This window comes from Cervus elaphus, chromosome 7, assembly GCF_910594005.1.
Source record: "Cervus elaphus chromosome 7, mCerEla1.1, whole genome shotgun sequence".
Classification (NCBI taxonomy): domain Eukaryota; kingdom Metazoa; phylum Chordata; class Mammalia; order Artiodactyla; family Cervidae; genus Cervus; species Cervus elaphus.
This window is the reverse complement of record NC_057821.1, coordinates 18762732-18790445: the sequence shown is the minus strand read 5'-3', so window position 1 is coordinate 18790445 and position 27714 is coordinate 18762732. Positions and strand designations below refer to the sequence as shown.

Here is a 27714-nt window from a genome sequence, read left to right as displayed (position 1 = left end):
TCCCCACCTCCATTTTCACACAAAAGGCCCCCGAGAAGGAAGAGCCCCGTAGCAGTCCAGGCGCCCTGCCCCATCCCCAGCTCCCCGCCTTTCCCCGCAGAAACCCACTGCTCCTAAACATGTCCCCAGGACGCACAAAGCATGTCCTGCGGCCAGAGTTCCCACTGCACTGTCCTCACACAGTGCCTTAGATGGGGACACGTATTTGCATCGATCCTGGGCCAAGGCGCTCGGCGACAACCATCGAAGCCCGGCAGCCCTGCCCTCCACGGCGCACAGCCGAGTAAACCAGCTTGCGGGAGGACGCATGCGCACCCGCCCGCGAAGCCCCGCCCGCTAGCGATGCACGGCGTCCCTAACAACCGGCGTTGCGTGGGGACCTGCGGGAAGGTGAGCGCCCAGGTCTCGGGAGCGGTGAGGCAACCTCTGGAGAGAGAACACCCAGCCCCAGTCTCCCCTAGCAGGCTGAGCTCTCTCTGCCCCCATTCCCCCCACAGGGCACGGGAGCACCCCCCCCCCCAGAGTCAGCCCACCCGGCCGAAGTCTGCAGGTGGCCGCAGCCTTGGCTCCCGTGAGAAGGAAGGGCCGGCCTATACCTATGGGAGGCCCCCACCCCCATATGAAGTTGACCGACCGTGACGCCTTCCTCCCTATGGCCCCTGCAGACTGGCCCAGGGCCTGCGAATCAGGGGAGGGAGGGTCACCCGAGATAGAGAAGGGGAAAGTGGAGTGAGAGTCGGTCATGGGGGAGAGCAGTCCCTAGTGCTGGGGCCTCAGCCTTCCTGGAAAGACCGACCTCTATTCCCAGCTCCTGGGGCTGCAGTCCTTCCTGCAGATCTAGACACTTCTGCCCTCCCTCCCTCCCATGACAAAGCTGGTTATCCTTGGTCACCAAAGAGAAGGAGGGCCCCTTCACCCCAGGCGGGTTGGGGGAGGGACTTGCTGGCCTTTGGAGCTGAGCTTCCCTGGTGGGGTGTCTGAATCAAAGGTAGGGATGAGGGTGGAGTTCTTTTTTAAGACAACAGACCTAAGTGGGCAGTTGGGAGGAAAGCCTGGCCCAGGGGTGTGATAAGTGTGCAGACTGTCTCACCAGCAAAAGACCAGGGTTGCTGGGCTAGAACTCTGTCAGGGAAACTTTTTTGCCCCTCTTTTGTGATTCCACAAACTCTGAATTCCCAAATGGGAATGACTTGCCCTGAGGTGAAGTCTGACACAGTAGGCAGGATAGGGACTGGGGAAATGTAGACAAAAGCCAGGGCCCCCAAGGAACAGCTGACTGAGAAAGCAGGAAGCACCATCAGAGAAGCTGGGGGGGTAAGGGACGTCAAAGCCCAGTGCCCGAGAAGGGATGTCCAAGGCCACAGAGGTCCTCACAGAACCTAAGGAAGGCCTGGCACTTCTTCTCAGTTCAGAGGAAGAGAGGTGAGGACCAGGGATGACGTGAGCAGAAAGGGGAGAGGACTTCCCCTCCCCTAGCATCTTCAACGTTCCCATTTGGGCAGGCAGGTGGAGCCTCTGCCCAAAGTGTTTGGATTCAGCTAAGCACTTGAGAAAGGAGGAGGTCTGAGACGTTTGAGAGGAGGGAAGGTGCGGGAGACTCGAGCACTGAACCCTACGTCTGGGAGGAACATGGAGGGCCCAGTGTGGGCCACGGGGCAGGAGAGCACAGCTCTGCGGTATCTCTTGGGTCCTCTTGGGGCCTCAAAAGCTGAAGTGATCATCAGTTCTGCAGAAAGGCCCTGTGACGGAGCCTGGGCTGTTCAGGTCAGCACCAATGACGGTGACCCCAGGCTCCCACAGGAGAGAGTGGGAAGCCCACTGGAAAAGTACCATGACAACTGAGTCTGGGCAATTTAGGAAGCAATGCCAACATCCCGTGATTTGTCTCTGCTTTTTGTGCAGGGAAGTGAGGGACAGCTTTGGACAGACATTGGTTCAGAGCTCAGCTTCTCCATTTACTGTGATGCTTAGCAAGTTACTTAAGTTCTCTAAGCCGCTGTTTTCCTGTTTGTGAAATGAGGATAGTGTTATAATAACAATATTTGTCAATAAGTCTGAAGATTTCATAGGCTTATATTGGTACAGCATCTAACATCTTTGTCATGATATCTAACACTTACCTTGAGTGTTGGCTCTGGGCCCAAAACTATAGGGAATGTCTCACACACGTTTCCTGGTGGCTCAGACAAAGAGTCTGCCTGCAATGCAGGAGACTCAGGAGACACAGTTTCAGTCCTTAGGTTGGGAATATCCACTGGAGAAGGGCAAGGCAACCCACTCCGGTATTCTTGCCAGGGGAATTCCATGGACAGAGGAGCCTGGTGGGCTATCGTCCACGGGCTTACCAAGAATCAGACATGACTGAGTGACAACACTTTCACTTTAGTGCTTCCCAGGTGGCACTAGTGGTAAAGAACCTGCCTGCCAGTGCAGAAGACACAAGAGATGCAGGTTCAATCCTTGGGTTGGGAAGATCCCTGGAAGAGGAAATGGCAACCCACTCACTCCAGTATTCTTGCCTGGAGAATTCCATGGACAGAGGAGCTTGGCGGGCTACAGTGCATGGGGTTGCAAAGAGTCAGACATGACTGAAGCGACTTAGCACACAAGCATGCGCACACATTAGCTCCTTTAATCCTCTGGATAATCTCATGAAGTAGGAACCCAAGTTACTATCCCATATTACAGATAAAGAGATGGAGGCTTAGTGGGGTTGCATGACTTGCCAGGTTCTCCCAGATGTTAGGGACGGAGTGGAGATTGGACCTCAGGCGGTGTAACTCCTGAATCCTGAGCTGGCTGTTATGCTGCCTCCTCCTGTGCACACACTACTGAGGGCCTGCCGAGCTGCATGTGTGCACACTCAGTCACATCCAACTCTGTGCGACCCCATGGACTGTAGCCCACCAGGCTCCTCTGTCCATGGAATTCTCCAGGCAAGAATACTGGAGTGGGTTACCATGCCCTTCTCCAGGGGATCTTCCTGACCCAGGGATCTAACCTGTGTCTTCTACCTTGGCATGTAGATTCTTTACCACTGAGCCACTTTGGCCTAGAATACAATAAATCGGAGCTATGTATAGACAAGGAGGTGGTTCACGGAACACTTGTCCACCATCAAAAATGAGGACAACCCTGCCCAAACTGGGACATCTCATCCCTTTCTATTGCCTGTGCTTGGGCATGTAGAGAGCAGACCCTAACACTTAACCCTGTGAGCTACGAACTATTTCAGGACCTGGATACTGGGCCTGGAGACACAGCTGGGATTGGGGGAGGGGGAGAAGGACTCACCTTTCCTCAGGGCTTGTGGCAGGGTTGATGTTGGCGACATAGCATGTGAGGCCCCAGGGGTCCATGACCTACAGGTGTCAGGAGATGAAGGGTCACTGGTTGCCCCCACGTGCCCCATCTGGGGGCAGGGTGTGCACAAGAAGCACGCACTCGGGCATTCCCTGGCCGTCCACTGGTTAGAACTCAACCCTTTCACAGCTGTGGCCTGGTTCAATCCCTTAGTTCCCTCAATCAGGAAACTTAAGAGCCCGTAAGCCCCGCTGTGCAACCACAAAATAAAATTAAATAAATAGCAGCACAGGGTTCACATAGGGATATATACACACATGTACAGACTATTAAGATTTCGTTTCATTAGGGAGGAAATGCGTTTTACTATGACAGGTATTTCTTTTGTCAGGGGCCTGAAATTCCCATTGTGGGGTGCCACGGACCTAGTTGCTCTTCCAGCCTGGGGAGACCCTGACAGCCTGACACATCCTCTCTGCAGTGAAGACAGGATGCCTGCTCCCCTGGGAACAAGAACAGGCTCTTTTCTAGTGGAAGGTGGAAAAGAGTGGAAGAGCAGGGCAGTGTGGTTAGGGCAGCCAAGCTCCTGATCTGGCCCCAGCCCTCCGATTTATTTAGGGGCCAGTTATTTCCTGGTCTGGTCTTCAGTTTCTTCATCCATAAAATGGGGTTGAGAAGCCTGCCCTGACTCCACTGTAGAATAAGACTCTAACAAGAGAAACATTCTAAAAGAAGCTTGTAACTTTTTTTTTTTTTTAATATTTATTTGTTTGGCTGCATCCAGTCTTAGTTGCACTCATGGGCTTAGCTGCCCTGCAGCATGTGGGATCCCAGTTCCCTGACCAAGGATCGAACCCATGTCCCCTGCATTGCAGGACATATTCTTAACCACTGTATCAACAGGAAAGTCCCAGAAGCTTGTAACTTTTAAGTGCTGAGCCGATGTACATTGGTGATGCTGTCAGCGAAGAGATGGGAGGTGGGGTTGGAGGCTCGGGTGGTCAGGAGAGGAACAGGCCACCAGAGTTAGACATGAGGAACAGCCAGGCAGCTTCAGGCCATCCTTTGAACTAGTTCATCTACTGATTTGCAATTGTTCCCATAATTTCATTCACAAAACAGTAAGCCTACCCAGATAGTGAGGACCTTTTGGTCACAAAGGAGCAGAAACCCAATTCTTAGCTTCAGCAAGAGAGACTTGCTAGAAGGCCATCAAGTCAGGTCTCAGAACTGAAGGAGGCCGTCAGAGGGCCTTCAGTGATGAGGACTGGGGACGGGAGGTGCGCGGTACCGTCTGTCCTCCCTCTCCTGCTGGTCTCCACCAGGCGGCACGTCCTCCTGCTGCCGCAGACCAGCCTTTCCCATGTGAAGGGAAACAGCTTCCAGCAGCAGGGGATCTGTATCCTTCAAGGACATGTGTCCTTTCTACCTCCACTTGGACAGGTCCCAGGAAGGACTCTGATTGGCTTATATCAGGTGCGCCCCTGAACCAATTGCTCTGACCAATACAGGGTACTCCTATTGGCCAGAATCTATGATCAGAGGGAGGTGGGGCAGCCCAGAACACCAGCTGCTTCCCTGGCAGACCTGACACCGGGTTAGGGATTAGAGAGAAAAAAATGAGTAAGAAAGAGGACTTCCCTGGCGGTCCAGTGGCTAAGACTCCACGCTCCCAATGCAGGGGGCCTGGGTTCCATCCATAGCTGGAGAACTAAGATCCCACATGCCACATGGCGCAGTTAAAAAAAAAAAAATAGAAATAGTCCCCACACCTGGAGGAGCCCACAGTCCATTGTGGGTGTGAGGAGAGGTTCGTTAGTCCATTGAAGCGACACAGGTGCTGGGGATCTGACAAAGGGAAGGGGGAGACAAGAAAAGCCAAAGGCTCCAGGGGGGAAATGGTGCTTGAGTTCAGGCTCAAAATACCAGTGCTGGTCTGCTTCCCCCAGCAGAGACTGCAGGAAAGGCCTTCCAGGCAGAAAGAGTGGCTTGAGCAAAGGCTGGGTGGCACAGATTAGCCTGTTGTGTTCGAGATGCAGAGAGGGGTTTATTTCAAACAGAGCATCCGGCCATGGAGGGCCTTCTGCTCTGAGGAGCCAGGGGCTTACCCAGGGGCCTGCCAGGACAGCTGTGAGAAGGCTGAGTGCTGGATGACACACCCAGGTGCGAGGCAGCTGCAGCTACAATGACAGTGGACGATGAGGCCCTGCGCTGAGGCCAAGCAGGAAGGGACAGGAGGGACTGCGGGGAAGGGAGTCAGAACCGAGGGGACACTGCCGTGACCAGGCGGGGGGTCGGTACTGAAGGAGAGAGGTGAGTCCCCAGCTTCCAGGTTCACACACCTGGATGGCTCCTGATGCCTCTGGCCAAGGTAAGCAGCCAGGAGGAGGAGAGCCTTGGTGGAGGCACGGAGTGCTCTTGGGGGGCAGACTGCGTCTGCAGGAGCCTCTAGGTGGCCAGTGGCTGTGAGTCTGGAGCTCAGAGGAGACAGGGGAGCTGCAGCCCAGCAAGAGGAGGAACAGGGCAGGCAAGGCTCAACCCTGAGGGATGGGCAGAGTCAGAGGAGCCTGTGTTGGAAGCCTTTGGAGAATATCCGAGAGGCCAGGGGAAGAGTTGAGAGAGCGGCAGCCGAGCAGTGATTGAGAAGAACAGGTTTGGGCGCGTGACTTGATACCATCTTTGTAACATTAGTAACTGGCAGGCAAAGAGTTCATCATGCTCATTATCCTTCGAAACATACTCTGTTTTATATTTGATTGATTCTTTTAGGTATATATATATTAAAAAAAAAAATTTGGAACTAAAAGCCTTCTTAGAAGAATCCTCTGTCTGGTAACAATTTGCTTGCCAAAAATATTTCTGTGATGTTGAGTTTTTTTAAAAAATGAAAGTGAAAACTACCAATCTGATCTTATTATGAGGTTAATATTATCAACACTTGCCTTTAAAATGACATCAGACCTGGGGGTATGGAGGTCTCTGTGAATGTCATGGGACAGTAGGGGCTCTTGTTTATACCAGCCAAGCACGTGGAGCACATGCAGGGCCACTCCTGTCCCCTCCTTCTGAGGCGATGGCTCAGGGCCCTGGACCAGGCCCTGGGCAGGTCATGCAGCGTCCTACCAGAGAAGACTGCGGGCCCCAAACAGCGGCCAGGCAGTTAGGACCAGGCCTGAGGAGCCAGGTCCTAAGACAGTGAGGCATTAGACGGTGAGAACAGGGCCAGCCTGTTCCAGGGAGCACCCCGCTAGGCCTCAGGAGGGGTCCCCCAACATGTGGCTTCCCAGGAGGAAGAAGGGCCCATTGAGCAGGATGGTGAGGCCAGGCAGTTCTGTGAGAGGCCTGGAGAGCCACGCCAGGCTCTGCTCCCAGGCATGGCCCAGAGGCTGTCCTGGGTTGCATCTGGGACCAAGGGGAATACCGGAATGTGTTAGACCAGAACTGTGGAGGGAGCCCCAGGCGTCCAGACGCGGAGCTGGCGGGAGCAGAGCTGGCCTGTTGTCCCTACCCTCCTCCTCTGGCCCAGACTGCCAGCCCTCCACCCCCACCCCGTCCTGTCCAGACCCGAACATCACCACCACCTTGCCCTCACGTGTCCCCTGGAGGAAGGGAAGCACCTCACTCAGAGACACCATCTCAGGTTAGTACTCAGAAGCAGGTCTCTAGGGCTTTCCCTCTCCAGCCCAAACCCCTGTCCCTCAGAATGCCTCCATCCTCCACACACCCACTCTGGTACTCCTGCCAAATACTTTTTAAAATGTTTATTTATTCAGAACACGGTACCTTCGTTGCCTCCTGCAGGATCTTGCATTGCGGCACACGGAGACTGGTTTTTTGTGGTTGCCTGGGCTTAATTGCTCCAGAGCACTTGGGATCTTAGTTCCCTGACCAGGGATCAAACCCGTGTCCCCTGCATTGCAAGGCGCAAGGCGGATTCTTAACCACTGGACCACTAGGGAAATCCCACTCTTGTCAAATACTATGAATATGATCCAAGTATTATCTCAGGGGAATCTCCACAAAGCCTGCATAGGAAGATATTACTGTGCCCTTTGACAGATAAGGAAACTGGCACTCAGACCAAGTAACTTGGCCAAGGTCACACAGCAAGTGCCTGGCAGAGCCAGAAATGCAAAGTCATCTGGGGCCTCCAAGCAACATCCCCTCCCAGCCATACCCTCGGAGGGACCATGAGTCAAAAAGGCCAGCTGCTTGTCCCACAATGCATGGACCCAATCTGTTTGTCAATTTGCATTTGATTTGCATAAGTGTGTCACCAAAATACATAGATATCTTCCTTACACTGCCCCCTCCTGCCTCCCTCTCTCTCTCTCTCTCTCTCCCCCTCACACACACACACACACACACACATTCACACAGCCAGGCTCTTCCTCCTTGAGATGCCTGGAGGACTGGGGAGCACCATCTGGTCCCCTCCATCTGCCAAGGACACCTTTGCTGGTTTCACAGTGTTCCTGCCCACCGGCCACGACCCAGTGCATGGAGTCGGGGAGCAAACCTAGAGCGGGAGCTCCGTGCTGGGCTGAGCAGACCCTGTTCTTCCCGAGGTCCTGGGGGTGGGGGGGACACTGCAGCATGGGTGCAGGAAAGGACAAACGGGGTGACGGCGCGCCCGGATACACCCTCTGTCTTCAGCCCCAGATTTAGCTGCCTTGTAGCCTCCCACACTTTCCCACTGCCGCTTGTCTGGAATGCCCGGAGCCTGGGAGAAATAGGAAGACTGGGATGGGGAGATTGAGGGAGGGGCAAGCTAAAGCCCACTGAGGGAGGAGGAGAAGGTGCTGAGGCCCTGGGCAGGGTATGGGTCCGGTTTCCCTAGCCTTCCCTTCTGGCCTGCACTGCCTAAAACGGGAGCCACTAGCCACCAGATTTTGAAGGTTTAAATGCATATACCTAATATTTATATAGATAATAATTTTTATATTGATTACATGTTTAAATATTTTGGACATACTGGGTTAAACATAAAGTTAATTTCACTTGTTTTCTCTTTCCTTTCTTAATGTCTATAGGAGAAATTTTTAAATAGTAAATGTGGCTTGCATTTTGGCAGCCATTCTATTTCTATTTCTATACTTCAGTTGGCCAGTACTGTGCTTCATCCCTTCCTCCTGGTTAGGCAGTTGTTTTTCTGTAAAATGCTTAGTGGCAGGGAGCTGTTTTAAACTAAATGTTTATCATACCTCAGCCTTTTGGCTGAACTTGACAGACTGAGTTGTTGTTGTTGTTATTTATGTACCAGTTTTTGGCTGTATGGGGTCTTTGTTTCTGTACGGGGTCTTTGGGGCTTTCTCTAGCTGTGGAGAGTGGAGACATGGGCTTAGCTGCCCTGTGGAATGTGGGATCTCCCTAACCAGGGATGGAACCCATATCCCCTGCACTGGCAGGCAGATTCTTAACCACGAGACCACCAAGAAAGTCCCAATAGGCTGAGTTTTAATCCACCTTTGTTATATATAAGCTGTGTGACTTTAGGCAACTCAGTTAACCTCTCTGAGCTTCAGTTTCACATCAGAAAAAAAATTAGCCCATCAGCGCCTATCTCAAAAAGGCTTCTGTGAGAATCAAATGAGCTGATATGCATAAAAAAACTAAAAAAAGGGACATCATGCAGCAATTGCTCGTAATTACCGCGTAGCTATTATTGTCTGAAATGTGGCTCTGCCGCTTGCTACAGCCTCATGTGTCACGGAAAGCTGTGCCTCTTCGGATGCATTATTTTAGTCACTCTTCCCAATCATATTATTGGTAACTGCTATCCTCATTTCACAGGGGAAGCATCTGAAACCCAAAAAGCTTCAATAACCGGCCTAAGGCCACCCAGCTGGTGGGCTTTGCACCTGGACCTGCTCTAGTCCAGAGACTGGCCCTTCAGAACCACCCCGTGCTATGTCTGTTGGTAAATGCCCACCGAAACCCTCCAAAATAACAGCTCTCCCTGCTCCTCTTTCTCCAGGTTCCCGCCAGCACCCAGGATCTGCCTGTCTGAGAAGCTCTCCGTCACGTGCCCATCACCAAGGGGCCACCTGGCCCTGTGTTGCCAACCCCCAGCATGCAGGAGACCCAGACAACAGAGTCGCCGTCAATCCCCAGCCGGTCCTCAACCTCCACCCAGGACCGGTCTTCCGCTGTGGGCCAAACTTCGAGCACAGGCCCACAGCCCTCAAAGCCCACCCCAGTTATCCCCCCGCTGGTGAAGTCCACGGGCCCAAGCTCTGGGTCTGGGGTCCGGCGGATGCGCAGGATCATCGCTGAGGACGCTGAGTGGTCACTGGCCATTGTGCCCCTCCTCACAGAGCTCTGCATTCAGCACATTGTCAAGAACTTCCAGAGTGAGTCTGTTCCCTCCTCACTTGGGAGAGAGAAGGCTAGGAGTGGGGCAGGGTGGGAGGGAACTGCCTGGAGGCCAGGCCTCAGAGCTGGGTCTGGGGGCAGCCCCTGCCGTCTCCTACAACATCCTCTTGTCTTGTTCAGCCCCTCGGTCATGTCTGACTCTGCAAACCGGTGGACTGCAGCATGCCAGGTTTCCCTGTCCTTCACCATCTCCCAGAGCTTGCTCAAACTCATGTCCATCGAGTTGGTGAAGCGATCCAACCATCTCACCCTCTATCATCCCCTTCTCCTGCCTTCAATCTTTCCCAGCATCAGGGTCTTTTCTAATGAGTCAGCTCTTTGCATCAGGTGGCCAAAGTATTGGAGCTTCAGCTTCAGCATCAGTCCTTCCAATGAATATTCAGAACTGATTTCCTTTAGGAAAATGTCCTCATCCCCACTCACCTCCTCCCTTACCCCCTACCCTGAGGCCAAGTCAGTTTCTCCAGCCATCCCCACTTCCAGGCCCCACCACACACCTCCCCCATCCCACACTGTGCCCTCTATATCTAGGCCTGCTCCTTACTTTTCCGACTCTCTCCAACAAAGCCTGGCCCAAACCACATCTACCTCCTCCTCTAGAAAGCCCTCCCTGGTTGACCATCCTCCACTCGCTTGGAGTCTTCTATGGGCATGTATAGATCCTTGGTTTGTCGTGTACTTTAGTCTCTGTTAATGTTCATCCTTTTCAAAGATGAGTCGCCAACCTCTCCTACCAGACGGGGAGCTCTCTGAGGACAGGGCCATCATGTTATCTACAGCACCTGTCACCACCAGGCCTACAATATATTCATGTGGCTTGTTTACAGTCTGCCTCCACTAGTAAGATGGAGCACCTCCCTCTGTTTTATTCACTCTTGTATCCTCAGCACTTAGGATGCAAGGATAGTACGTGGTACGTAGTGTGTGTGTGTGTGTGCTCAGTCACTTCAGTCGTGTCTGACTCCTTGTGACCCTATGGACTGTTGCACTCCAGGCTCCTCTGTCCGTGGGGTTCTCCAGGCAAGAATGCTGGAGTGGGTTGCCACGCCCTCCTCCAAGGAATCTTCCTGACCCTGGAATCAAACCCACATCTCTGCCTCTTTTATGTCTCCTCCTGCATTGGCAGGCAGGTTCTTTATCACTAGCATCAACTGGGAAGCCTGTGGTACATAGTAGGTGCTCAAAGAAAAAAAAAGTTTTTGTTTTGAAATGAATGAATCAAATCACATTGGGAGCCTCTGAAGTCAGAAATTACCTCCTCTACTAGATTAAGGGAAAACTGAGGGCTGGACCTGGGATTCTGTCTCAGACAGAGAGCTCCCTGAGACCAGATGGTAAGATGTCCACCTTCAACCAGGACCACCCCAGAGTCAGGAATGGTGTGTCCCTCCTCAGATCGAGCCTCCCTGAGAATGAAGGCTATCTCTTCTCACAGACTGGGGCTCTCTGAAGGCAGAGGAGGGTCTTCCCCTTTCCTGGGTGCCCCCAGACAGACAGGCTGAGCCCAGGGTACCACAGTGCAGTGTCCCCAACACTGTGCCTCCTATTTGCCTATTCTTGCTCCCAAAGACAACCCCATCCTGAAGCAGCTGCTCCCAGAGCATCAGAAGAAGGTCCTGAGCCACCTGTCTCCTGACCTGCCGCTGGCTGTGACCGCCAACCTGATCGATGATGAGAGCTACTGGCGCCGCTGCTGCACGCAGCGGTGGCCCGTGTGCCACGTGGACAATCACGGCGGCAGCTGGAAGCGCATGTTCTTTGAGCTGCACCTGGAGAACTTGCTGAAACACTTCATCCCGAACACCACCGACCCCGCGGTGATCCTCAGCCTGCTGCCACTCTGCAGGAACTACGTGCGCGCCCTCCGGGTGGATCAGTTCCTTCCGCCCGTGCAGCTCCCAGCCGCGCCCCGTGGCGGGGATCAATCCGATTCCGGCAGCGAAGGGGAGATGGAGGAACCGGCCATGGACCACTACCAACTGGACGACCTGGTGGCTGGCCTGAGCCATCTGGAGGAGCTGGACCTGGTATACGGTGTCAAGGACTGTGGCATGAACTTCGAGTGGAACCTCTTCCTCTTCACCTACCGCGACTGCCACTCCCTGGCAGCCACCGTCAAGGCCTGCCACACCCTCAAGGTATCACCTACTCCCAGCCTCCCCCCACCTCCCATTCTCAGCGTCTCTCTGAGTCCCTCTCCCCTTCCCCTCCTCCTCCATCACCGCCTTCTTGCTCCTATTTCCTTCTCGCTCCTTGACCAAGTGTCCTTGGTGGCCCTGGACCAAACTGGGTTCTGGGAATGCAGAAACGCACACGGTTCTGCCCGGCCCATTCACCAGCTATTTATCCAACACTCAACTGCACCCCGGGCCCTGTCCTAGGTGCTGAAGATTCCACAATGAGCACAATTAGACCATATGTGCTCTCCAGCTGACAATCTGGTGGGGATAAAAGGCACTAATCAGCAATCATATAAATGCGAAATTGCAACTCAAATAGGGTTGCCAGATTTACCAATAAAAATACGGGGTGTCCAGTTAAATCTGAATTTCAGATACACAACGAATTTTCTTTTCTTTCTTTTTTTTTTTTTTTAGGTTAAGTATGTCCCAAATATTCTGGTTGGAAGAAGGAGAGCATGCCAAGAATCAGAGGGGGAGGAAAAGGAGGACATGGCATTGTGTCACAGAGCCTATGGAGGGAGGCATTTCAAGATGAGGGATGAGCAGCAGTGGGGTGGGGTGGAGCTAAGGACTGGATGTAGCAAACTTTGAGGTCACTGAGGGGAAGCTATGTCAGTGGAGTGCCAGGAGCAGAGTCCAGATCAGAGGTGTTTGTGGAGAGAGTGAGAAGTGAGGAGACAGATCAGCTTTTTCAAGAACTTGGCTGTGAAAGGAGAGAAAGGTAGAGCAGTAACAGATGAGGGTTTTGGGTTTTTCCTTAAGAAGAAACTTGCATGTGTTTAAAACCAATGTATAAAAACAAAAACAAATGGATCCTAATCAAATGCATAAGCTTTTGCACAGCAAAGGAAACCATGAAACAAAGAACCTTCAGACTGGGAAAAAATATTTGCAAACAATGCAACAGACAAGGGCTTAATTTCCATAACATACAAGCAGCTTATACAACTCAATAACAACAACAAAACAACCCAATCCAAAAATGTCCAGAAGACCTAGACGTTTCTCCAAAGATGGCCAACAGGCACATGAAAAGATGCTCAACTTAGCTAATTGTTAGAGAAGTGCAAATCAAAACTAGAATGGGGTATCACCTCACAAAAGTCTAGGAGAGTGCAGGGAAGGGCTGACTCATCCAAAAGACCTGGATTCAAAACCTGCCTCCATGGCTTAATCACCGTGTGACTATGGGCAAATGACGTTTCTGCTCAAAGCCTCCATTTCTCCTGTAAAATGCAGAGAACTTGTTCGATCTCACTAGGATGCTGGGGGTTAGAGATCACGGCTATGGAATGCTGCAGCAGCATGCCCAGCATGTAGTCATTACTCAATAAGGGGTAGTCCTTTCCCTACCAGTTGCCACCAGTTCTGCATCACTGTCATGCTGGGTAGACCTGCCCTGCCCAAAAGTCAGCCAGGTGGTTGAATCCTTTATCCCTTACTGCTCCGCCTCTCTCCCCCTTCCCAGCCAAGTTCTTCTCTCTCTCTCTCTCTTTAATATTTATTTATTTATTTGGATGGGTCCATATGCAGCATGGGCTTCCCTGATGACTCAAGCAGTAAAGAATCCTGCAATGCAGGAGATGCAGGAGATGTGGGTTTGATCCCTAGATTAGGAGAATCCTCTGGAGGAGGGCATGGCAACCCACTCCAGTATTCTTGCCTGGAGAATCCCACAAAGAAGCCTGGCGGGGTACCAGTCATAGGGTCGCAAAGAGTTGGATACAACTGAAGGGACTGAGCCACAGATGCACAGCTGCAGCATGCGGGATCTTCTATCTTTATTGCAGCATGTGGGATCCACCTCCCATACCAGGGATCTCATCTGAGCCCCCTGCACTGGGAGCTCGGAACCCCAGCCACCGGATAGCCAGGTTCTTGAAAGAACAGAATCTCGGGCGTTCCTGGCGGTCCCTCTTCTACCTGGGGGAGGTATGTAGGCAGGCACATTCTTCCTGCTGTCCACAGATCTTCAGACTGACCCGAAGCAAGGTGGATGACGACAAGGCACGCATCCTAATCCGCAGCCTTCTGGACCACCCGGCCCTGGAGGAGCTGGACCTGTCGCACAACCTCATCGGGGACCGGGGCGCGCGCGCCGCCGCCAAGCTGCTGAGCCACAGCCGCCTGCGCGTGCTCAACCTCGCCAACAACCAGGTGCGCGCGCCAGGCGCCCATTCGCTGGCTCACGCCCTGGGGCACAACGGCAACCTCATCTCCCTCAACCTGCGCCTCAACTGCATCGAGGATGAGGGCGGCCAGGCGCTCGCCCACGCCCTGCATACCAACAAGTGCCTCACCACGCTGCACCTTGGGGGCAACGAGCTGTCCGAGCCCACCGCCACCCTTCTGTCCCAAGTGCTCACCATCAACACCACGCTCACCAGCATCAACCTGTCCTGCAACCACATCGGGCTGGTGAGCCAGGCTTCTGGGGCGCGCGGGGCCAAGGGGAAGCCCTGGGGCCTTGGGCGGAGGGCTTGGAATCTGACTGCTGCCGTACTTACCGGGAAATTGTTAGGGCCACAGCCTTTACCCAGTTCTCACCCCAGCTCTGCCATTTAGCACTTGGTTAAATTTACTTAACCTTTTGGGACCTCCATTTCCCCATCTGTAAAATGTGAATAGTAATAGCATCTACCTCTAAGTGTTGTTAATGGGCGGATTAAACGAGTTATAATTGTAAAGAAGTTAACCATTGCAGATACTGGCTGGGTCCTCAGTATTTACTAGCTGTTGCTACTACTTGGGATTCTATACTATCCTAGGCACCCAGTATCCGTTAGTTTTTCTTAACCCTCAACTTATCTAGTAAAATAGCCCCACTTTATAGATGGACAATAGTCTCAGAGAGGTTAGTGAGTTGCCTGAGAGCATCCAGTCAGGTTGAAAGCCTGGGTCCTTCCCAACAGACAGTGTCTTTCAAATCTTGACCAAGTCTCAGAGTAAGAAATGCAATTTGCATGAGCACCTAGTGAACTCATACATCAACATAACATAATTGAAATTTAGCTTGCACTGCTTGTGATATATGCTGATGTTTTCCTGTATGATGTCTGCTACCTCATTTTTTAAAGATGCTTCAGTGACCCATTGAGTTGACTTTGCAACATACTGTTGGGTCACAACCACAGAAAACCAGCATTCTGCCTCCCAACAGGAAATTTTTCTTACTGGGCGAGGGCCACCCAACCCAGAAGGGGCTGGAACTATGAGGCCGAGAGAAGAAGGCCCTCCAGGCACTCCAGTTAGGGCCCTGCACCCTCTACCAAGCCTCCCCAGAGGACAGTCTGGCTCACAGACACTGACTCCAGAGAGAGTGCTCTTGGCTACAAGTAACAGAAAGCTTCAATGGGAAATGGCTTAAACAAGAGAAATGTTCACGGTGTCCCATAATCAGAAGTCCTGGAGAAAGGGGTTCTGGGGTTGGGGAGTTCCTTGGCTCAGTGCTTCTGAGGTACCTCGGCTCTGCCTACCCAGCCCCACGGCCCCGTTGTCTCTTGTGTGACTCTCATGGGCCCAAGATGGCGGCTGTACTTCCCACAGGGCTACGCTCAGAGGCAGGCAAAAAGGAGACCACTCCTCTCTTCTTTTCTTTTACGAGAAAAAACTTCCCACATGCCACTCCCTCCAAACTTCTTCCTTATATCTCACGAGCCAGATTGGTCTCACGTGCTCGTGGCTGAACCAGAAGAATGGAGTCATCGTCACTGATACAGCACCATGTTTTTCAAACCATTGGGGTTGAAAAGTCCATGTAGTGAATTTCAAGCACCATTTTTCTCAGGGAATAAGATGGAACAGAACAGAAAACGCTACACAAAGTAGGAACTGTGTTGTGAAGTTGTTGTTCCCATCACGTCTGTATATCAGTATGTGTACATGTGCACACATCCACCCATGTCTGTGTGGTCCTGGGTCGTGGTGGAAAGTGACCCTTTCCCTTGTGTTCCTGACCCAGGATGGCGGGAAGCAGCTCCTGGAAGGCATGTCAGACAACAAGACCCTCCTGGAGTTTGATTTGCGCCTGTCAGACATCGCCCAGGAAAGCGAGTACCTCATCGGCCAGGCCCTCTGTGCCAACCGTGAAGCAGCCCGCCAGCGGGCCCTGAATCCCAGCCACTTCATGTCCCCAGTCACTGCCAAGGGCCCTGAGAATCCTGTGGGATAAGATGGGAACAGGGCTGGGGCGGTGGCCAGACCTAGGTCACTGCCCCAACCCCAGCCCTCATTTCATGCCCCTGCCATGTCTGCTCTTGAGAGTCACCCTGGTCCCGAGGGAGGGGGAGGTGAGACCAAGACTATCCTGGGGGTGAGTGACTGAGGTTCTGCAGGGATCTGTGAGGAGAGGAAAGAGCATGGGATAGAGGTAGGAAGTGGGACTTAGCCCTGGTACCTAGGGAGAGGATATGAACGGACTCACTGAAATGACTGACTTCTCCCAAGAATACGGAAAGCCGACCCTGAGACTGTGAGGCCCAGACTCTCCCACAGGGGCCACCCATCTCCCCAACCACCCTCCTCCCCACCGTTGTTCTCTCTACCAAACAGATCCTTGACCTCTTGACCTTCAAATACACTCACACTCTCTCCTCCACCCCAGGTTTCAGCAGAGCTCTGCCTGGCTCTTCCACCCTCACCACTGCAGATGCCACCTCCCTCTTACTTGACTCTGCTTAAGTCTTCCAGTTCTGCAGGTCATGCCAGCCCTAGTCCACCCCACCCCCAACCTGGGCAGGAGGAAACAGAGGTGACGGGAGGGGCTCAGACCCAGCGGCCTCCCCAAAGAGTTGCTCACAGGACTGGGAGATGGTGAGAGAGGTGTGACCCTGGGAGGGAAGTCAGTGAGTCATCCGCAACTTTATTATCCACCAGTTTGATTTATACAATCTTTGCGCTTGGAAATCCACGACAGAAAGGCCACAGTGTGATGCACCCAGTTGACAGAGACCTGTCTTCTTCCCAGCCAGGCCCAGCCCACCCCACAAGCCCTTGTCCCAGGACACATGAAACCTTCCAGGCACCCTCCACGAGTCCCCATCACTCTACCACCACCCGCCCTGGGGCCACACCCACAGGAATCACATCTCCCCATGAGGCCATGAGAGGATCTGCCTGATGGACTCAGGCTGAGCCCCAGGGCCCATCCTCCACAGACTGAACCCCCAGCCCCGTTTCCAAAGGGTGGGTCACAGGCTGGAACCACAGCCTAGGAGCGCCTTCCAGGGACTCCTTCCAACAAGCAGGCACGGAGCAGAGCACCAAAGGGGGCTTGGGAGTGACCGCACACGTGTGCCTGTCTGGGCAACTTCAAGTCTGTCTGTGCCTGACACCCTCTGACAGTTCCGGAGTGCAAACTTATAGGTGTGAGGGTGTGTGTGAGTGTGTGAGTGTACATAGCCACAGCTGCTAGCAGAGGTTCTAATTAGAGAAACAAGAACATTCAGTGTAAAGTTTAATTTTAGAGATTAATTTTTCTGGTTTTCGTTTTCCCTGGCAATCAATAAAGCTACCAAGAAAATAGACCAAAGACTTGGTTTCTCTCTAAGTCTGTGCGTATGTGGGAGGTGTGAGGCTGTCAGTGTGAGAGGACCTAGGCAGAAATGGTCAATACAGGCAAAAATAATCACAGCCCCTCCCCTCTCCCCTCCTCCCAGCTCAAGCTCTGTCTCAGGCATCTGCCTGAGGCAGGGAGCTGAGTTCCTCCCTCCCCAGAGCCATGAGGTGGCCAGGATGCCCCAGACAAGGGTGTGACATCCGGGTGCCAGCTGGCCAAGAACTGGGTGCCAAGGCCACAGCTCGCCACCTGTACCTCGCAGACATCCATTCAAAGGAAAGAGGGGCGCTCCAACCCCCAGGCCCCTGAAGAGCACAGTGCTGGCAGGTAGGTGGGCACTGCTGCCCAGGGAAACCTAGTGGGCAGCTGTCCCCTCCTGCCCAAGCATCCCCTTCTCCGGCCTCCTCCCCTTCCCACTCAGCCATCTCCACCTGAAAGTTAAGCTCAACCCCAATGCGCCACAGGCCATGGTGTCCCCACAATCTGTGCACCCCCAACTGCCCAGGGAAGGGGAGCAGGGGAGCCAGAGATGTTGCATAGGTGGAGGCCACGCCCCGGGCGGTGTGGGCCTGGCCAGGCTGGAGGAAGAGGGGAGAGGAGTGGCTCTGATGGCTCAGATGAAGTGAGAATCATCAGCGGCGAGCCATGTCGAGGCTGAGGGTTATCCTCTCCGGCTGCAAATGTGAGCTCACTCCCTGGGCGCTAAGTCAGCTGGGAAAACGTTAGCCAGGGGAGCTGGGCGGGCAGGGGTTTTGTACACAGACATGCACACGGAAGCACATCAGGGTAGGAGCGGTGGGGGACAGGACACGGGGCCAGCGCCCTGGGGTGGTGACAGCATGCCCCTTTGAAGACCCTGGGACACACAGCAGGGCTTCAGCTCACGGGCTAGGGGAGGACAGAGGGATGGGGCAAGATTTAGAAAATTCCTGCCTCTGACCCCACCAATGGAACGGAGCTTCCTGCTGGGCTTGTGACAAGGTCCTCAGCCCCGCAGAGGCTCAGCTTGAGGACGACCACTATCCACTCCTCCCCACGAACACGGGGGAGCCAAGGGTCGGCCCCCACGGACACCCCCACCTTTGAGGATCTTTTCTGATCCTTTCCTCTTTGACTCCCACTTGCTTCCTGAGTTCTCTGTTGTCACCCAGGCCTGTCTCCTAGTCTCCCCGCTGAGTCGGACGCCTTGGTCAGCTTAAAGGAATGCCGCCTGAAGGGGGTGCCCTCCCAGAACAGAGGCAAGGAGGTGAAGTTTAAATGACTGAGGTGCACTGCCCTCCACAGTTTGCCTTCCCCCTCACCCTGGCAACAGCTCTTCAGAGCCAGGGAGCAGGCTGGGGAAGAAGAGCTGTGGTGAGCAGGTCCCCCCAGGACCCAACCTCCCCGGGGGGGCCCAGGGAGATAAACAACAGCGGTGGGAGTGGCGGAAAGGAAACCCCGATCTTCGGATCTTGTCGGGGCCAGCGCCAAGAAGAAGAGAGCAACATCTCCAGGGCTTTGAGATGGAGTACCGCGGCTGACACCTGGCCCCGGCCTCAGACCCACTGAATTCATTAGCTTGGTTGGAAGCCAGCCCTGCTGTTCTCCGAACCACTGCCCCCTTGGTAGAGTGAGGCCCCCGCAGGATCAGGCTGCAGCGAGGAAAGAAAGCCGGCCGGCCCTTCCCGCCCCCTCCTCCGGCCTCCAAACCTCCCCAGCTGCACAGCGAGGGCCTCTCCCTGGAGACGGAGCCCAAGGCGGGTTCCAGGGCGCAGTCGCCAGGTAACAGTCATTGGATCCATTGAAAGGCGGGACAGGGAATCGCCAATGTGCGAGTGTGTGTGTCGGAAAGGGAGGTGACCCCCTAGGAACTCAGGGGCGGGCAGGCCTGGAAGAGACGGCTCTGCGGGGGTGGGATTGTCTCCCCTCCCCCCAGCTGTTTCTTTATGTACAGGAAGTGGGGGGGTCGGATCGGCCCCGTCTGAGTCTGGCCCGCGCCCCCTCGCCTCCCACCTCCCCACCCGCGCCGTTCCCAGCACGGCCTCGGCCACACTCGTGACTCCCCCCTGCTCCACCCGCGGGACGCGCCGTCCCGGCAAGGGGCAAGGAGGAGGCCGTCGGGCCGGTCCCGGGACCCGGGGTCACAGTGAAGTCTCTACGCAGGAGCCGTGGCGGTGCAGCGGCCGGTGGCTGTGGCCCAGACACCCCTCCTGCCGGTGCACGATGAGCACCGGAAAGTAGAGGGCGTCGTGGTAGGGCGGCGGCGGCCCGGCCTCCTCCTCGTCGTCGTCCTCCTCGTCGTCCCCCATGCTGGCCTGGCTGGACAGTCGCGTCTGCTCGGTGGGACAGCTCGCCTCGTTGACGCTCCCGCTCCGGCTGCGCCACAGGCAGCTGCGCCGCGAGCCGTAGAGGCGGCCGAGAGAGAAGCGGCTGCCCCCGCAGCCCGCCCCGACTCCTCCGGGCCCGGGGGCGGCCCGCGGGCTGGCGCAGATGCTCAGGGCGCTGCGCGAGAAGATGGACGAGCTACTGACGGCGCGCTGGCAGTGCTCGCAGCTGCGCCGGTACGGGGCCAGGCCCGCCGCTCCCGGTCCACCCACCCCACCGTAGCGGCAGGTGGGGGCGTAGCCACCGGCCGCTCCCCCAGCGCAGCGCGCGCCCAGCCCCGCCAGGTCCATGAGCACCGCCTCCGAGTAGCTGGGCACCAGCTGCTGGTTGGAGCGGATGTGCCACTCGAGCTCCGTGCTGTCCACCGTGTTGACCCGCGGCAGGCGGTGCGTGAGCGGCGGCAGCAGCTCGTCGCTGGGGCTGAGGCCGCCGCCGGCGCTGCCACCCGCCGAGCCGGGGCCCTCCAGGCCGAAGAGCTTCTCTACGTGGTAGTGCGCGTAGGCCGTGCGGTACTCGGCCAGCACGCGCAGCGGCCACGACAGCGTGAGCAGCGCCGCGGCCCAGAAGGCGGACGAGCAGGCGTACCAGGGCGGCCTGGCCGGGTCGGGGAAGGCCACCATAAACTCGCGGAAGTCCACGTTCTTGAGATGCATGCCCTCGCGCGCCTCCATGTAGTCGTCCAGGCCCTCGTTCTCGGCGAAGAAGCGCGCGCGCTGGCACAGGTACGCGTTCTCGGCCTCCACGCTGGCGAAACTGAAGCACTTGGTGAAGCGCAGCCGTGTGGCCGGCGCGCCCTCCAGCCCCACCAGCGCCTTGGACACGTCGCGGACGCCACAGCGCGCGTAGTCGAACTCGGCCTCGGCCACGTGCGTGTTCACGCGCTCATGGTAGACCTGCGGCGCCGGGGAAGGCGGCGGGGTCGCTTCAGTCCGCTCACCCTCGTCCGCCCCATGGCGGCTCTCGGCGCCTGATCGAACCCTCAGCCTGTCCTGGCTTAGCTCCCGGTTGGAGCCAGGTAGGATCGTATCATCTCCAGAGACACAGATCCTGGAGTCAGACTGCCAGGCTTCAAATCCCAGCTCCACCACACACTAGCTGTTTGACTTTGATATTGGTAAAGTAGTTAGAGCAGAACCTGTCTGCTAGTGTTTGCTGTTATTTTTATGGTGGTGGTTATTGCTCTTCTGTGGCAGTGCCCACAAGAGCTCACTGCGGGCTGTGCTCCCCCTGGGGACAGTCGGGCAGGGTCCCAGCCCTTCCCCCTCCCATCTGGACCGGCCTGTGCTCCCCTCCAGCTCCTCACCTGGGTGGTGGTGTAGGCGTCTCCATTGCGGTATCGGGTGACTTGGCGCGTGCGGCGGACGTAGTGGTAGCTGATGGCCTTCCACCAGATACAGGGCGTGGCCTGCTGCATGCGGCCCACGCGCTCTCGCACGCTGCTCACGTCCACCCGGTGCTGCAGCTCGTGGCGGGCTTGGCAATGCCAGCACTCCACCAGGTAGACGGCATACAGCATGAGCAGGAAGGCCAGGGGGATGTAGACATAGCCGTTGGAGCAGGGGCTGTCGTGGTACATGAGGCTGTTGCCCTGGTAGGCGCTGCTGAAGGTGAGGCGGGTCACCGTGGTGACGTGGCACCAGGCCACCGCCCCCAGGCAGCCGTACATGAGCAGCGAGAGCAGCAGGCACTTCCAGTGGGACTCACGGCAGAGGGACTTGGTGAAAGAGGGCTGGATGGGACGCTGCTGCTCAGATGCGCAGGCAAAGGGCCGAGATGATTGGGGAGTGAGACGGAGGGGCAAGACCCAGTACAGAGGTGAATGCGGGAAGGGAGGGCCAGAGGCCAGCACCCGAGATGACAGGCAGAGACAGACAGGGACGTGGAGAGAAGAGTCAGACCAAGATGGGAGGCCAGGATCAGAGATAAACACAGAAGTGACCCAGAGTGAGCCATGAGGACAGGAAAAAGGAACGGAATGCCAGTTTGGGGAAGTTCAGAGAGAGATATCCCAAGAGGCAGAGGGATCAGAGCCAGGGGTGGAGGGAGAAGGCCCAGATAGCAAAGAAGACACAGATGGGCAGGATGGCACCCAGAGGAACAGTCCAAAGACAGATACAAAGATGGCAGTGAAACAGGAGAAGGTGTGGGTAGGGAAGACAGGGAGGACAGACAGGCATCAGCGAAGGCAAGTCCCCAGCCCAGACCCCTTCCAGGTATTCTAGGAAAGGAGGGAGGGGCCCACTGACATCCCCTTCCCACTTCACAGGTGGGGCCCTCCCTTCTTCCAGAACCTAGGAAGACCCATCCACCTCCCTCATACCTCCCAGGAAACCCCAAGCGCTGTCTCCTTCCCCAAGCTCTGGACCCCAGGTCCCTGGCAAGTCTCCTTAACATCCTACTCCTGTTCTAAGATGGAAAGCAGGGGGTTTGTGTCCCTGAGTAGCAGGTGGTCCAGGAGGAAACATCCAGAAGGGCAGAGGCATATGGCTGGGGAGAGGGGATGGGAGACGGGGGTGGGGGTGGGAGGCAAGGAGGAAGATATTTGTGGCCCAGCTCTTTGACAAGAGAAAACAATTCTCAGTACCCAGGCTTCTTAAAGCACTAAATCATGTTCTGCCCTGCGGTGGTCCCAGTGAGTTGTTTATGTGTCTGGCTCCTTCACTAGACTGGGTGCTCCTGAAAGCAGGGCCTCATTCTCTTTGCATTCTGGGTGCTGGCACCCACAGCCACTCAAGGACAAGTATCCTGAGTCAGATGTCTGGTGGCGACCTGGGCTTTCCCTCTGCTCCCCCATCTGCTCCCCCCACCGTCTAGCTTTAGGAACCCTCCACACACCCTCCTGCTGAGATCCTGACTTATTCTTTCCATTCCCCTGCCTGGACCTGGAGGCTCCCCAGGGGAAGGGAGAGAAGGTGGAGAGACGAAAGGCACAATAACAGGCAGTGGGCCCTGGACTGGTGTGAAATCCAAGGAAAGATCTGGAAGTACAGATAGGTGGCTGGCTTAGGAAGTAGTGCTCAGCACACGCAGACAAGATTAGGGTGCATGTGCCTTTGTGAGAGCCTCGCCCTTGGGGGGTGCATGTGTGCCCCTTTGCATGCCCACTTGAGTGTGTGCTTGTCCCAGTGAGCGTGCGTGTGACAGGGGCCCTCCCTGCAGGTCCCGCCTGTGTGCTTCTGCCCCAGTGCAGTGTGTGCGGGAGCGTGCATGGGAGATTGGGGAGCCCCTGGTACTTTCCTTCATCGCTTTGTCTCCAGTTTAGTATGCCCCCAACGAGGGGTAGGTATGCTCGGTACCAACACCCGGAAAGATTCCTGGGAGTCCCCTGGAGGGGGGTGCTACACGGACCTTGGATGAAAGAGGCGCACGTCCCCCTCCACACAGCCCCAGTGACCTCAGGGGGGATGGCTTCTGCTCACATTTGACCTTCTTAGGACCCCAGCTCAGGTAACACCACCGTTTCCTCCGTGGACCTGGCAGGTACTCTCCTGCCTCCCGCAGCCCCTCTAAGTCACCCTTCCTGGCCTTCTAAAGAGCATCTCCCTCCGCGAGATAGGATCCCGGCTACCGTCCCCACCCCCACTCACCCGGGGTCCGCGAGGCTCCGCCCCTAGGCCCCTCCCCCTGCCCGGGACCCCCCGAGCCCCGCCCCCGGCGCGGCCCCTTCCCCGACACCGCGGACAGCTCCGGCCGCCGGGCGGGGGCAGCGGCGCGGGACTGCGGCTGCGGCGGCCGGCTCGGGGTGCGGGGCGCCGGGCGCGCTGCGGCGGAACCGGCGGGGGAAGGGGCGCCACGCCCGGGGAAGGGACGACCGCGCCCTGGGAAGGGGCGCCACCGGCTCTCACCTCCTCTCGGGCGGGGCCCTCGTCCGTAGCCGCCGCCGCCGTGGGCTCCTCCGGGACCCCGGGGCCGCCACCGCCGCCGCCGGCGCCGCCGCCGCTCTCTCCCGCGGCCGAGCCAGGGGGGGACATGGCGTAGAGGGGGCGCGTCGAGCTCAGGGCCTCCCGGGGGGCTGCCGGGGGCCGGGGGCATCCTGCGCCGGCCCTGGGGAGGGGGGCGGGAGGGGGCGGGGCCCTCGCTGCTCCCCACCCCCCGCCGGGGGGAGGGGGCCTGGAAAGGGCTCCACGGGTAAGGGGCTTGGGGATGGGGATGGGGAGGCGGGCTGGGGGGCCGGGCTGGGGGGGCCGGGGCCGGGGGCGGGTGTCACCTTGAGGCCCTCGCGGCGCCGCTCCGCCTCCCGCCCGCTCCCGCCGCCGCCTTTTGTCTGAGCGGAGCTGGAGCCAGCGCGCCCCCCCTCTTCCTCCCAGCACAGGAGCCCCGCCCCCGGCCCCCCAAACTCCGCCTTCCCCAAGCCTACCTAACAGCCACCCCAAAAGGGACAAGCAACAGGGGCTCCCGGCACCCCTTCCTCACTCCCAGCCCCGCTCACTACCCTCACCGCCGCCATCCTTCCGAGGAGGAGAAAACTAAGCCCAAACTCCTCCGTCTGTTCGCGGAGGGGGCGCCAGCGGCCAGCTCACATCCCTCCCCACCGTTCGTTCTCGCAAGTTCCCAGGGCTGAGAGTGGGGAGAGGAAATTGAGTTGGGGAACCCTAGGCAAGATCCCCATTCCCAGTTGGATGGTAAAGGGTTAAGGCAGGACTTCAGAGGCCAGACCCAGCTGAACAAGGTTGGGAAAGGCTGAAAAGGAAAGGATTGGAGCTGGATGTGAGGAAGGACTAGCAGAGGGCAGAAGAGAGGATATTGAAACCAGCCTTCACTGAACTAGCTCTCTATCCTAGAAGAAAAACCCCAGAGAAGCAATGAAGTGTGTACATTGCCCTAGACTGGAGATCAGGAAACCTGAGAAGAGATTCTTAATCCGGGCTCTGTCATTAGCTGTGTGACCTTGGGCAAATGCCTTCCCCTCTCTGAGCCTTAGTTTCCCCATTTGTGCAGTGAGAAAGTTGACTGAACAATCTCTAAAGCTCTGACTTTGAGTGTAGGAGGCCAAGTCAGAGGCCACATGCAGGTCGCCTGTCTCTTCATGTCATCCACCCACAGTGCTCTTTCCCACCCCAGTTAGGGGCAGAAAGAAAGCTGCCATTCATTCATTCCTGAATGCATCCATTCAATAAGAAAGTATTAAGAACCTACTGTGCCCTGTATAGAAATGCAAAATACAATTGCCCATCTTCAAGGAGCACAAAATCTAACAGGGAAGAAGGACACGGAAGCCTGTCATTATGAAAAAATAAGATAAAGGCTATGTTTGACCCATTTGTGTGTGCACAGTCACCAAGGAAGCCTGTTGTGTGTCATGCGCTACCTTAGTCTTTGACATATAGTGACTTTCCCCATTTACCCACAAGGAACCAAGGCAGAGAGGAGGTGAGGGACTTTCTCAAGGTCACCCGCTGGTACTCACAGAGTGGTCCTAGAATCCAGACCTTTCCCATTCAAATGTCCATGGGGATCTTCAGGGGTTGGAGGTCAGCTTGAGGCAAAACCTGGATATCTGATCTTTGGAAATAGAGGACAAGCCCACTGCTCTGCTGACGGTCCTGCCCCTCATCTGGGGCAGAAGAGCCTCTACCTTCACCCACACACCCACCTCCCTGCTCTTGGTCCTGTCTCCATGTTACTACTCTTCTCTTTCCAGGGAAGCTGAAGGGGGCTCTTGGTCTGCCTGTCACTTCAGTACTACCCAGCCTGTGTGATCCTCCCCAGGTCAGTGAGTCCATCCTCCCTGCCCAAACCTAGGGGGAGTATGGTCCCAAAAGGCATGGTTCTCCTTCATCCCCATGGCAGAGGAGGAATCTCGTTGGCTCATTCCAATGTCTCTCTCCTACCCATAATTTTTGAGAAGTCCTGCCCACAACTAATTCTGACTCCTCTTCTGGTTTCAGTTCATTTCACCTAATTCAGTACTTACTGCAGATAGAGAGCAGAGGTTCTAATCCTGGCCTTTCCTAACCCAGATAGGATCTTCACACTCCCCATTTAGTTGTTCTAATCTTCCTCCTGTTCCCCAGCCCCACTGCCTTCATCACTCCACTGCAGGGGGCTTCAGAAGAGAGATAGCTCAAGTTCTTTTGGCCAACCCCGGAGCTTTCAAGAGATAAAAGACCACCTCCCCTTTCTCCATACACATGCATTACCCCTCCTTGGAAGCCCAGAGAAAAAAGGGGGCTGTGGAAGGAGCCAGCTGACCAGCTGGTCACCATAGCAACTGGGCCTGTTTCCTGAAGATGAGTCTGGCTGGAGTGGGCAGAGATGGGGAGTGGGAGCATGACAAAGGGAACCAGAAAACAAGAGAGAGAAGAGGACCTTGGAGAAGACTGGGTGGGGCTGAGGGAGTGAAGTCAGGACCCTGATCATGCTGTGACTTGAGTCAGAGTGCCCAGGTCATCTTTCCAGATGACACTGCCATGGTCCCTGTCCCCATTCGTGAATTGTACTCAGAAGGGCTTCCTATCAGAGTACAGACTAGGTGCTGGAAGCAGTTAGTGACTCAATGCTGACCTCATGTGGCCAGAAAAGGGGCTGCTACATACCCGTTAGGGTTTAGAGCCAGACACGGATAGGTTTCTGGCTAGGTTAATGGGGTAGGTTTTTCCTTAAAATCAGCCTGTGGGTATAACAGAGGTGCTCCCTGCACACCCTTGAGTTCTTGTGTCCTTGCAAAGGGCTCGGATGCCCCCAACTTCTTAGACCTTCATGAAGGAAAGAAAGTCACTGAAAACATTGTTTGTTTGTTTTTATTTGGCTGCACCTGCCCTGGGGCTTAGCTGTGGCATGCAGAATCTAGTTCCTTGACAAGGAATTGAACTTGAGCCCCCCTGAACTGGCAGCTGAAAGTCTTAAGCCCTGGACTACCAGGGAAGTCCCTCACTGAAAACATTTTTAAAGTTTTGTATGAGGAACAGGAGAACACAGCTCTACACTTTCAGATTGTTTGACCTTGGGCAAGTCAACTCACCTCTCTGGGCCTCAGCTTCCCAACTTTAAAATGGAGATGATTTTGAACCCAAGTGGTTAAGGTCTGTATTTTTGCTGCAGCCTTTGAGATTGGGAGAGGAACGGGTCAGGGGAGGAAGTTGAGGATGTCTGAAATCACAATGACCCCAAGGGAAGGAGATGCCTCATTTTCCTTGGGCTTTCCCCTCATGGCTCCTCACCCTCTCATGCTCAACACAGCCTCCCCACTCCAGTAGAACAGTGGGTCACCTCCTCCAGTCTGTCCTCCCCCCTCCCTTCTCCCTCCACTCACCCCCTTCCCGAACAGAGACAAGATACTTCTCCCCAGCCCTCTTCCCTTCCCATTTCCAGTTCAAATGGAACCTCCTCTACTGCTCACCCCATTGGGTAGTTGGCCCCATGCTGTGTCCCTCCAGCATCCTGTTCCCACTCCTGTCTTAGCCCAATCATTCTGTGTTGTAACTGCTAGGGGGTTTTGAAGGCTGGAACTGTGGGACATTGTTTGTTTGTTTGTTTGGGGGGGGGTGGTAGTTGTTGGTTATTACTGTTACTGTGAGCCTCCGTTTTGCTTCCAGCAGAGAGAACAATGTCAGGCTTATAGAAGAAGCTCCTTACATGTCTATCAAATGGATGAATAGAATGAGGTTTCATGGGGAGGGTGGGAGGGAACCTGGTTAGTAGCTGTGTGTTCACACCCCAGCTTCCTTCCTCCAAAGCCAGAGATGGGAAAGGGAGATGTTTTCTTAGAGGTGATTTTTCTAAGAGCATTTCTGGAACTTGGGGTAGGGGATAAATATTGGGCAGCTGATTTGGGGCTCACCACGTGGATGGGATTTGCCTACAGCCTCCTGAGGCTAGGATCAGGGAAAGTAGGGATGGGAAAGGCGGAAAGACGTGCTGGTACTAGGTCTGAGGCTGCCAAGGGGACCTCAGCAGAACGCTGCCCAGAATGTCTGGGGCCTCCCCATCCTG

General features: G+C 55.6%; 2 protein-coding genes across 2 annotated transcripts; one reads left to right on the top strand and one right to left on the bottom strand.

The window, feature by feature from the left end:
• The first annotated feature begins 321 nt into the window (after positions 1-321).
• TCTE1 (t-complex-associated-testis-expressed 1) lies at positions 322-16123 on the top strand. Its single transcript, XM_043907617.1, has 5 exons — positions 322-390; positions 9281-9656; positions 11248-11816; positions 13830-14279; positions 15823-16123. The coding sequence occupies exons 2-5, from the start codon at positions 9377-9379 to the stop codon at positions 16030-16032; spliced, it is 1509 nt and encodes a 502-aa protein (XP_043763552.1). The 5' UTR covers positions 322-390; positions 9281-9376; the 3' UTR covers positions 16033-16123.
• Positions 16124-16702: 579 nt separating this feature from the next.
• TMEM151B (transmembrane protein 151B) lies at positions 16703-24291 on the bottom strand. The gene is made up of 3 exons (XM_043907616.1): positions 23628-24291; positions 21086-21526; positions 16703-20675 (listed from the first exon to the last, which is right to left on the bottom strand). Exons 1-3 carry the CDS (start codon positions 23751-23753, stop codon positions 19539-19541), a joined length of 1704 nt encoding a protein of 567 aa, XP_043763551.1. The 5' UTR covers positions 23754-24291; the 3' UTR covers positions 16703-19538.
• Between the last annotated feature and the right edge of the window lie 3423 nt (positions 24292-27714).